This window comes from Abrus precatorius, unplaced genomic scaffold (assembly GCF_003935025.1).
Source record: "Abrus precatorius isolate BTA unplaced genomic scaffold, Abrus_2018 Scaffold7, whole genome shotgun sequence".
Taxonomy (NCBI): domain Eukaryota; kingdom Viridiplantae; phylum Streptophyta; class Magnoliopsida; order Fabales; family Fabaceae; genus Abrus; species Abrus precatorius.
The window spans coordinates 31,875,116-31,886,569 of NW_020874417.1; the positions used below are offsets into that span (position 1 = coordinate 31,875,116).

General features: G+C 33.4%; 1 protein-coding gene across 4 annotated transcripts; it reads right to left on the bottom strand.

Moving 5' to 3' along the window:
• Positions 1-937: 937 nt before the first annotated feature.
• Positions 938-8,864, bottom strand: LOC113870795 (PH, RCC1 and FYVE domains-containing protein 1-like). 4 transcript variants are annotated; one of them, XM_027507256.1, is made up of 9 exons: positions 8,351-8,864; positions 7,655-7,741; positions 6,401-6,490; positions 6,178-6,264; positions 5,952-6,071; positions 3,335-5,434; positions 2,971-3,117; positions 1,921-2,453; positions 938-1,586 (listed from the first exon to the last, which is right to left on the bottom strand). In XM_027507256.1, the coding sequence occupies exons 1-9, from the start codon at positions 8,396-8,398 to the stop codon at positions 1,439-1,441; spliced, it is 3,360 nt and encodes a 1,119-aa protein (XP_027363057.1). In that variant the 5' UTR covers positions 8,399-8,864; the 3' UTR covers positions 938-1,438. The 4 variants fall into 4 exon arrangements, with proteins under 4 accessions (XP_027363057.1, XP_027363059.1, XP_027363060.1 ...); XM_027507258.1 differs by having other exon boundaries at positions 3,335-5,424; positions 5,996-6,071; positions 8,351-8,835; XM_027507260.1 differs by having other exon boundaries at positions 1,296-1,586; positions 2,971-3,111; positions 3,335-5,424; positions 5,996-6,071; positions 8,351-8,835.
• Positions 8,865-11,454: the final 2,590 nt, after the last annotated feature.

The following is an 11,454-nucleotide window of genomic DNA, read 5'->3' on the forward strand; positions in this document are numbered from 1 at the left end:
GGTAAAATAAAATAAAATAAAAATTATTTATAACAATAATATTACCAAGGGATTCTTAGTTAACTCAGTTAGCACTTGACATCTACAATATTTCAAAGTGATGCCATAGTTTATTCAAAACTCTATGCATCTTCAAAACTTCAGAGGAAACTTCTGCACTTGAAATTTGTCAAGCCTTTTTCTTCTCAAAGGCATAAGTAAAGAAAATAAAACGGCATTGAAGGTTACCTTGTCAATAATTTTTTAATATGATAACTTATGTTATAAATTTATTAATATTTTTTAAAAATAAGTTCAAAATAACTTGTTTTAATAATTGAGTCAGAATTCGATGATGATAGTATTTATTACATAGTTATACCATTTAATGATTTTTTATAAAATATAAGATTAATTAATCTAATTATTGAATGATCTTATATTATTTGTTTTAACTATGTATATCAAATTTCACATAATTTAAACATTTATAATAATATTATTTAAAAATTAATATTTTTTATATTTTAAAAAATATATTACTCGTCAAAATAAAATAACAGTGAAGTATCTTTAATTTTATTTTTATATAAAACTTTATAAAATTAATTTACTTAAAATTTTTTGAAGAGATAATTATATTAATTAATCTTATATTTAATTAAAAAAGTAAATAATGTAAGTCTATCCGTTTGAAACTTGATGTCAACAGTTTTTTAATCTAGGAAATTATACCAAAAGAATTATCAAAATAAACTAAAAAGAACTTATAAAAATCATAAACAATTTTCGAAACCTCTTTTAAACATTACCCTTAATTTGCAATATGAAACAGTTTATTTCCTGTTTTACAAATCATAAATTCTTACTTATTACGTTATATGTACATGGCTAGCAGTAATGCGATTGAAATTTGAAACAAACTTGCATTGTTAATTTAGAGTTTGAACATGGTTCAGTGCAAACTTTCACATCTATTAGTAAGAGCAGTGCTTACACATGTTTTCTCTTGGCGATGATAGCTACAAGCCTACAAGTGCTTTTCATAACTGGGAACATTGTTTCACATTGAGCACAAGAAGTACTCCTTGCAGTAATTAAATAATAATTTACAACAAATATCACCACGCATACATTTTATTCCTGAGGTATACATATTGAGGTAAGAAAAAGGGTGCACAGGGACAAAAAACCAAGAAAAAAGGAAGGTTATCTCAATTGATGATTTTATATACACTACAATACAACAGATATGTAAAGGGCACCTGCCCAAATAAAAATGGAAGACATTTAACATAGAGAAAAGGTGAGAGAACAAAAAGATTGAAGATAGAAAAAGGATAGACAACAAAACTCAAAAAGGGTGCCTGGTTCCTTCATATTCATTTCTGATTTCCTACAAAGCTCACTGCAACAAAAAGTGTTAATGGAGAACTTCCCTCCACCTACTTCCCTAAGATTATAAAACAGGTGAACTGGCACCCTCAGCCCTATGGGCCGCCTGGCTGGCAGACTTGTCAGTGCTACGAACATTGTACCTTTCGTATACCTTATCGCGGTTCTCTGACCACCAAGTCTCTGCTTGGTGCTCACCAAATCTTCTCCGGCTGCAAACACATTTTCCGCCAAACATATTACACATGCAAGACTAGGACTGCAAGTTGACTTAAACATATTAGTTTAAAACAGTAATAATGATGCATGGACCTAGTTAAAGATACCCACATGCAGAGTTGGCATAAGTAATAGAACTATTCACAAAGCAATTGACCAAGAGTTATAACCATCTTTAAATTCCAAACTTTTTTTAACCCACCTAATCCCAACCACTATATTGACAATTATCATTGGCAAACTATTGGAGGCTGTCTACAGTTGGCAGTCATGTATACTGATAGAATTAGATTAACATAAGCACAAAATAAGGAGCAATCTTCTTACCTGAAACGCACTCGCTTCAGGTCTCTTGTTCCATCACGCAGGGCGACCAGTGTTATATAGACACCAGGTTCGTATTGTTCAATCCATTCTGCCTCAATTTGACTGTTATTAGCAGGCGATGCTGCATTCCTTGATCTCAAACCGTTCTCATCGTCTTGGAAATTCCCAGAATCCCTACCATCAACAGTATCTGACATAATACTGCTGCCTGTCTGAATTGCACCACTGCCATTTGGTAATTTAACATCAGGGTAATCATCTGTGCCATTTGAGGTAACTACCCCCCGAATTTGCTGGTTCAGATTAGTTCCATAGCTTCCATGCAAAGTACCCTCAGTTCTATTCATCAGAGAGGCTTCAAATCCTATGGAAGCCAAACTAGAGCCACTAATTGACTCGGCTCTGGTGTAGCGTTCCCCATTTAAGTCTGGATAGTGGATGCCATTTGGCTCCTGACCATTTGGCAGGTAAGCTGGTCTGATGTTCTCGGCATCATAGACACCAGGAGGAAGCCTCTCAGCCAGATCCTTGAGCTGAAATAATGTGACAGGCCAATAAGCATGAGTTCTGAACAAAAAACCAGAAGGAAATGTATGGAATTTTTCACTTTAAAGAAGACAAGGGCAAGGTAACCTGAGTGTGCATGTTACTCCCTAGTCCCTCCTCCCACCAAATGAAACAATGTAAAGTATAATATAATAAGAAACCAAAACCAAATCTGAACAGAATTTAAAATGAAACGACCAACAGGAAGGGAAGGGAGAAAAAAAACGCGCCTCATTTAATCCAATAATAAATTTTCATGCAATAAGATTATGTTGCTCAAAAACCAATTGTAGATATCCTGTTACAATTAGAAATTTTATGTAATAGATTCTAATATGATAGATGGTTTAATCTAGGTATTCATTTTATTCAAATGAAAACAAGAAAAAAACAAATAAACACTGCATTACATATAGCTACAAACATAAATCATCACAGGCACATGAAAATAAACTTTAAAATGACATTTGGCTCCAAGAAAATTAAATTAACAAAAAATTTAACCTGTGCTGTGAGTGACTTTATAACTTCTTTTGCAGCCTTAGATTTGGCAGATTCGTCAGCAGCTAGTGCCATAGCTTCCTGAGTCTTTTTTGCTGACCTTTGAAGCTCTAATTCTTGCAGTTCACATCTCTGACTCAAGGTCTCAACCTAATGAAGTTTATGTTAGATCTCTCTTGATACCATAAAAATATATAACCATAAAGACATGAAATTAACATTTCTAGCGTAATAATGCTCATGTTTTACATGGTTTATTTGCCAGACTCAAACCTAAAGTAGGGGGAAACAATTAAAAAGAAGGAAAGGTATGCTATAACTTCTGCTACTTGATTTACACGAGAAAAATGGGGGAAGCATAATATACCTGAGCACGTAACTTCAGCACTTCTTGATTCAAAAGTTCGTTTGTTTTCTTTAAACTATCAGCAATGCTTTTTGAGAAGGAAAGTCCTGATGTTGTTGGAATAGGTGTAGCTGAACGAGGTGGGCTTGGTCTTCTAGAGAAAGGGGACACAGACCTGGAACTCACTCCAGATGATGTAAGAACAGGTCTTGGAGCTGTTCGCTTCAGATCAATAGCAGTAGACAAGACAACATCTTTGAGCTGTAGCAAAGATGGTGCTTGTGAGGCACGAGCCAGCGAGAATGTATCAGCCTTCTTCCCCTGTTTGGCTGCCTTACTATCTAACTGCTTAATCAAATCCATATTAGAAGGAACGGCTGTCTTTGACAATCTTAGCTCAGACTTTTCTAATCTGTCCTTGTTTTCACCTGACAAACGAGGCATGGCATTCCTCCGATTATTATTGCCAGATTCTGCAACCTTGTTCAATTTTACATAACAAGAATCACAAACACGATATGGCTTCCCAGGATTAGGAGCCAGGGCAGCTCTTAATGCTTTCCTAGAACTACATGCATGGCAGTGCACGAGTCCACAATTATAACAGTTGTGCCTCTTTCTAGTGAACCCAAATGCCTGTCTACAAGCAGAGCATTGAGACTGCTCAGCACCAGATACCCACTTATGAAGGCATATAGCAGCAGAGTAGTTTGAACCACATGCAATATATTTCACATGTCTATCCTTCAAGGCTTCAACCAAAGTTGGTGTTTTTCGATCCTCAACATCTCCATGACCCAATCTCCCATTTGCACCCTTTCCCCAAGTGTAAACTTCATTTTTGGATGTTAAAACAGTAACATGATAAGCCCCACAAGCAATTTCTTCAACAGATTCTCCTGCAAGCTTGTCTTCAACCAAACAGGGCAGCTTTCCATCAGACTGGGGATTCCCAAGTTGACCATAAACAGTGCTTCCCATTGTAAAAACATGTCCAGACGTAGTCAGACCTACTGTCAAACTGTGCCCACAAGCAATTCTATGGAAATTATAATCAATAAGTGAAGGGACACAAGTTGGTTCAAGCCGGGCCTCCTTGTCTCCATGTCCAAGGCGATTTTTATCTCCATCACCCCAAGTAAACAACTTACCAGACGATAAACTTGCACTTGATTGTGTCACAATAACCTCTACAACAGCTGCAGTGTGCCACACTCCACATGCAACAGCTATTGTCCTCAACCCAGACAAGGATTCTACTTCCCTAGGATATGAAACACTTTCCCGGTCTCCATGGCCCAGGACACCAAATGTTCCATCACCAAATGTAAAGAGCTGCCCGGTTGAAGTTATCAGGGCTGTGTGCCATGGACCACAAGTGACTATAGCAACTTGAAGGCCCTCTAGTGGACCTGAAATTCTCTTTGGTATCCAATGACTAACATCAGTGCCATGACCAAGAAGGCCAGCATTATGTGTACCATCACCCCATGTATATAGTTCCCCAGCCATGGTAACAGCACAGGAATGGAATTCTCCACAGGCAACAAAATCAACAGTTGTAGAAACCAATGCTTCAACTAGACGAGGTTGAACCACATTCTTCCCAACACCATGGCCAAGCCTTCCTCCGGATTCTTCACCCCAAGTAAAAAGTTCACCTTGCCTTGTCACCAGAGCAGCATGCTTTACACCACATGCTATTTGAAGCACATCTAAGACCACATTGGACTCCAGTGGCCTGGGGAGGAGAATATCTGCCCTAGGACTAAAATAACTGGCATTTTTATCAGCACCAACTTTCACAGTATTCTCACAGATAACCTCCCCCCATATGTATACATCCCCAAGAGCATCATAATCATCAGGTGCAGACCCATGACTGGATGTGCTGGGGGCACTTGAGACACTAACACGAAAAACATCTGAACTAGATCCTTTCACTTGCATATTTAATGGATTTGATAGTGCATGTGACCTTTCAAAATTTAAGGTATTCTCTGACTGAAAGGAATTTGGAGACGTGTTTGGCTGACTAACAGAAACGTCAGGAGAACTGATGTCACGTGAAGCACTAACTGAACTTTCACTAGGACTATTTGATGTCAATTCTCTACTATCCTGAAAGTAAATGAGCCAGAAAGAATTATATGCATATTTACATGTATTTTGTCACTCAACCATACAACAACAACCAAGCCTTATCTCACTTTGTCACTCAACCATAATTGTGAGAAATAGAAAAAAATTGGCAAACTTATATATGCAGTCCATAATTTCCAAATAAATGACATCACCATAGAAAAATTAAGTAGGCAAACACCACAATCAACTATTCTTAAATTGGGACCATAGAAGAGCAATAGTGAGTGAGTGGCACTTGGTTATAAATCCTTTAAGGATAAGATTAGATTTCCTCAGAGGAAACAATAATTACTCTTCTAAGGAAGCAGAAAGTGAGAAAAACACTAAGTTCTTATGATTCATTCAAAACATTTGTTCCAATTAAATGATGAAACACATCACTACTGGCTCAAGAGTAAGATCTATCATCTTTCCCAGTCTATACCTCATAGTACAAGACACATGACACAAGTAAAATGAAATTATTACAACAACAAGAAGTAGGTGTTTTTACATCAAGATATAGGCCTCCATCACTCCATCCATCAATTTTGGAACGCCCACCTTGACCAGAAGATATCAATCCCTTGAGACCAGCAATCCACACCTCTGCCTCAACTTTATCCTTGCAAATCTGAAGCACAAACAAAAAGAAAACATTACATAATAATGAGAAGTGTACAAAATAGAAACAAAATAATGATGCAGTTATCCATGGATTTTCAGTATCTATAACCAACCAGATCAAGGGATCGCTTGCCGTTGTTATAAATAAGTGAAAAAGACAGATAGTCCTTCTCAGGACGTAGATATCGTTGGAAAACAGCCTGACAGAAGATAAGGCAAATTAATCAAATAGCAGAGAAGAAAATGTTTACAGAACAATTTTTTAAGATCACTGAGTTAATCACAAAGCATGCCAAAACATTAGTATGATATAAAACAGTAGTATAGAAATCTCACAGTTCTTTGTCCAGGAATAATTCTTGAGACGGATGATAGCTTCAAACTTCTTTCTCCACTACTTGAAATCCAGATTAAAGATAATTCATCCTGTGATTTTCAGATGTTCTAATGAGTACAATTAGAAATAACTCAAACAAGTGTCAAAATCTAAGCATAATGTATACACGAGCAGCATTAAGTTTTTAGTCTACAACCAAGGAAGCAACAGAAAATAAGCATAATACCTATTAACAATCACACTAAGAAACATAAGTGCCTAACATTAAAGCTATCACTATTAGTTAGCACCACACTGAGGACATTATGCCACTTTACTACTGATTATGGTAAACCCAGAATGTAGTATAAAAAACCAACAAACTTTTTCATACCTCATAAACTCTTGAACCTGTTACTTAAGAAACCAAAAATCTGTGCTAAATCTCTATATTATATATAGTAATAGTAATAAATAACAAACAATGACCTGCAACCTTGCACTGAGAAGCAGAGAAACTGATGAGCCAAAGAAATCAGGAAAGTGTTGATTTTAGCCAAAAAGCGCACTTTTTATATGTCATACTAATAAAATAAATAAAGATACATGAAGTTGTAGCTATCTAATTCCAATGCAGTAAACAAGGCTAGCGCAACACCCCCCCCCCCTCCGTGCGGGCGCGAAAAAAGAAGAAAGAAAATGGGATGAAAAGATTAGGAGCAGGCTGTATTGTCAATACATTAAAGTTTGGTCAGAGATCACATCTTAATAGTCACTCCCAGCTGACAAAATTAAGGACATGGAAACACAAAGCACAGCAGTATGACAAACCTTACTCCTACAGAAGAACGGAATGGTGCCTTGTAACTTGTAAGGCCCACTTACAGAAATCTAACTCCAATCGCATTTGATATCATTAGTAGGACAATAACATTATCATACTATGTAGGGACAACTACGTGTATCAATGACTGTTAATATAAACAAAATTTTCAATAAAACTTTTGTGTTTAGTTAATGGTTTCAAATACTACATCTCTGCTATCCAGAGCACATAAAAATAGGTTTACTATGTAATAACAGGGAAATTCTTTCAATACCATATTTTTCATATAGCATCAGATAACATGCAAAAGTACCTATCTTTCACAGAGTAATTGAAATTGAGCACATAAACAGTTGAAGTTAGCCCAACCAAAAAGTTAATAAAGCTAGTGATGTAGAGAATAGAGAATCCACTAACACTTTCCTGAAAAGGACTTCATTTAACTTACATTGGAAAGTCTAAATGGACAAAACTTAGGTTTTCCCTTACGACCATATTTAAGCAGTTGAGCACCCTTTTTCAAAGCAATCAAGGCCTGCAGAATGAAAAAGTAACAAGGCAAACTTCAGGAAAGCTTAAGCAGACATTTAGCATAAGGTGCTGCATCAAATTTTATCACTAAAACACCATCCTATTAACACTTAGCAGCCTGTGCTAACACAATACATCATGGTACATTAGTCCATTCGATACAAATACAGACAGGCATGCCGTATCTTCATTTCAAGACACCTCAATCGAAAACAGTTGATAAAGCAACAATCTATTAATCAAATGAACCCGATTTAATCAACCACAGCTCTTCAGAAGGGTAAAAAATAAAAAACTTCAGTAGAACAAAGTGAAATTTTCAATCAAAATCTTATCCTTATTCTAATATCCCAACACAAAATAGACTTAAATTCATTCACTATGCCCTCACTCCCATACCCTCACACCCCTCAAATTTCCCAATCAGTTCCAACAAAGAAACACACAACAAGCACCTGATCATAAACATCTCTTAACATTCCCAGCCACCCTAAAAAAAGGATAAAAAAAACTTGTACCATAAAACCGAGTTCCAAATTTTGACCAGAAACAGAAAGAAGCATCAAAATTTGACTAAAAAATCTCAACTTTAAGATAAAAACAAGTAACTCACTCGGTCGATGTCACGGTCGGCATTCCTGTAGCTAACAAGATCTGCCATTCCATGTGAGAGATTCACCGAAACACCACCACCCTCTGCGATCGATGCACAAAGTTCCGTACATCATAATCCACAACCTCACTCACTCTCTCTCTCTTTCTTTCTCTCTTCACTTTCTCTCTCTGAAAATCAAAACCCACTTCTTATTCGCGCTATAGAATGCCAAAAACCTTCGCGGATCTGTTCCTCTTCACAGAAACCCAAAACCCAGTAACCCCATTCACAATTCTAAGTCAAAGACACAGCTTCTTCAACTCATGCAGCGACTTCAACCCCGTCCGCAGTAACCCGGTCGAAAGGCCTTGGTTAGAAGGGTTAGAATAAGGTATTTCGAGGATTTCCGGCGAAGAATGTGGGTTCCGGCGGCGTCGCCGAAGCGGGGGGTGGAGGAGACAGAGGAGAGATAAAGAGTTTTAGAGAGAGAGAGCCTGTAAAAGTACAACTAGTCAAAAGAAGAAGAAAGAATAGAGAAGGAAAAAATGAAAATTAAATTTAAAATATAAAAAGTTTTATGTGTGAAATATATTAAATTAAATTTGGAAAAGCAGAAACTCTCCTGAGAGGTTGAAAAGAAATGAGAAGACATTTCCAAAGCACAAGTCCTATTCTTTTAATCGGTTTTATTACCTATACTTTCTTCAAAGAAATTATTCAAGAATTTTTTATTTTAAAAAGTATAAAATATATTAAAATATATATAACATTTAATTTTATTTTATTTTTTGCTTTCAATGAAAAAATATTTTGTCATCAGCAAAATAAAATAAAATTTGTCATATTTAAATTATTAATTTAAGACAACAATTAGTAAAATCACTTTTAACTATAATTACTAGTTAATCAATTATAATACTTATTGTTTTTTTTGTTTGGGAAAGTGGCACGTAGTAGGATGGTTGGGTAATTTGAAGGGGGGCAAGGCAGGTTATTAAATAATAATTTAGTTAAGGTTATAATAAATAAGAGAATGGCAAAAAGGTCCTTGACTTGTATTTTGGTTTTTCTCCTAAAGAGGAAAAAATATATTTTTTATACATTTCATATATCTTACGCAATATTTACGTTCTGTTTATATATTTTCGAAAACCCTTTAATTAAAATTAAAAAAATTGTGTTATATGTGTTTTATAATCTGTGCACAGTTAATTTAAATCTTATATTAAATATCATAAATTATGTTATGTTTGTAGAACGCTATTTCAAAGAGACTCTTGAGTATTCAGTAGCTTAACTTGAAAGTGAGATCAGAAGTTTACAAAATAGATTTTAAATGGGAAAAAATCTATAAAAAGATTATCCTGTTCATAATTTCATAGTTTTTATCCATTACACGTACAACAATTACTATTATATCATAAAAATTTCTAATTTAAATAGGCATTATCGTATTCAGATTCTTTTAATGTTACGTAGTCATATTTATATAATAATATCAATTTTCACAATAAATATTTACATTCTTTTAAATATAATTTGGATTTTTTTCAAAACTAACATCATATAAGAACTAAGTAAGAAATCATGCCAAATCAGTTCTGAAAAATAAAAAATCATACAGCGGGACAATTTTTTTCGCATATTAAGAACTTATTAAGTGATATAGCAATGACAAAAACGTGGCAATTTCTTTTAAATTTTATTAAATTAGTGTAACTTTTTTTAAAACATTGAAAAGGTGTAAGTTGTCCCCCATTTTTCATTTTATTTCATCATGAAAAAATTGTGGCCGTTTAATAATTACTATAAAAAAAACCACCTCAAAATATTTATGAAAAGAAAAGAACAACATAACGTAAGTTCTATTTTGATAATATTTTTTAAGTTGCATTATACTGGAAATTATTGGGGGAATTAACCCATTCTGGTAAAAAAATAAAAAAAGGAAGTGAGCTTTCTATATGAAACCAATATAAATTTTAACCAAATAAAAAATTATTAAAAAAATACTAACACTACCATTTTTCTAAAATCAAATAAATAAAGTGTGGAATTGTTTTTGGTAAAAGTAAGAGCAGGATTTCTTATTATTATCTGGTGCGGAATAAGATTAGAACATTAATAAAACGAATTATTAACTAATCGGTCCCAAAATAGCCTATTATTCCTTCTTTTTTTTTTACAAAGAGAAATAGTTTATTATCTTAATCTTATTATATATTAATTACATTTTGGTTTTAATAGTTTTATCAACTTTCATTCTTACAATAAAATTAATAAATATAATTTTTATTATATTTTTATATTTTCAAAAGAATAATATTTTTAGGCATAATTTTAACACTTTTAACTGTTTATAATTTTTTTTTATTTTTTAGAATGCATCATTTATTTCAAGGATTGAAATTATATCTTTTGTTGGAACATGAAAAATTTCCTCATTTATGATGTCAACAATAAATGATTTAATTATTACATTACTACTTCGATGTAATACAGTGCAATTTACTTTAATAATTTATATTTCATACATATTTAGACAGAAAAATTTTATAAATACGATATATACTATTTGATATTAATGACATTATCCGATGTAAAACGTCCATTTAAAGATAGATAATATGTCCGGTCATATTAAATATAAGATGATAATGTTATGTAAACAAAAACTTAAAACCTTTAGAAAGTAATATTGTTAATTTTCTATTTATTGTTCTGAAAGGGAAATAATAGTTATAACTTTGACATAGACATAAAACTAAATAATTTTGTCATTTCTTAGCTAATTAAATGTTGTATAGTCGCCCATATCCTCCATTGATAGCCTTGAAGTAGGAAATGGGCACCACTATTATTGATTACATATTTTCCATTTACCATTAAAATATTATTTATTTGAGAGTTTAATCGTATTTTAAAAAGTGTGAGAAAAAAGGGATCTAATTTGTTTTAATTGTTTAAATTTAATGATAAAAAAAATAACTTAAAATTTAAATGATATGTTGCATATTGAAATAAAACAATGACATAAAACTTATTTTTTCATAAGATTTTTTAATATAACAGTTAGATCAATAAAAATAAAATGATTAAAATATTATTTTATTAAATTTGAT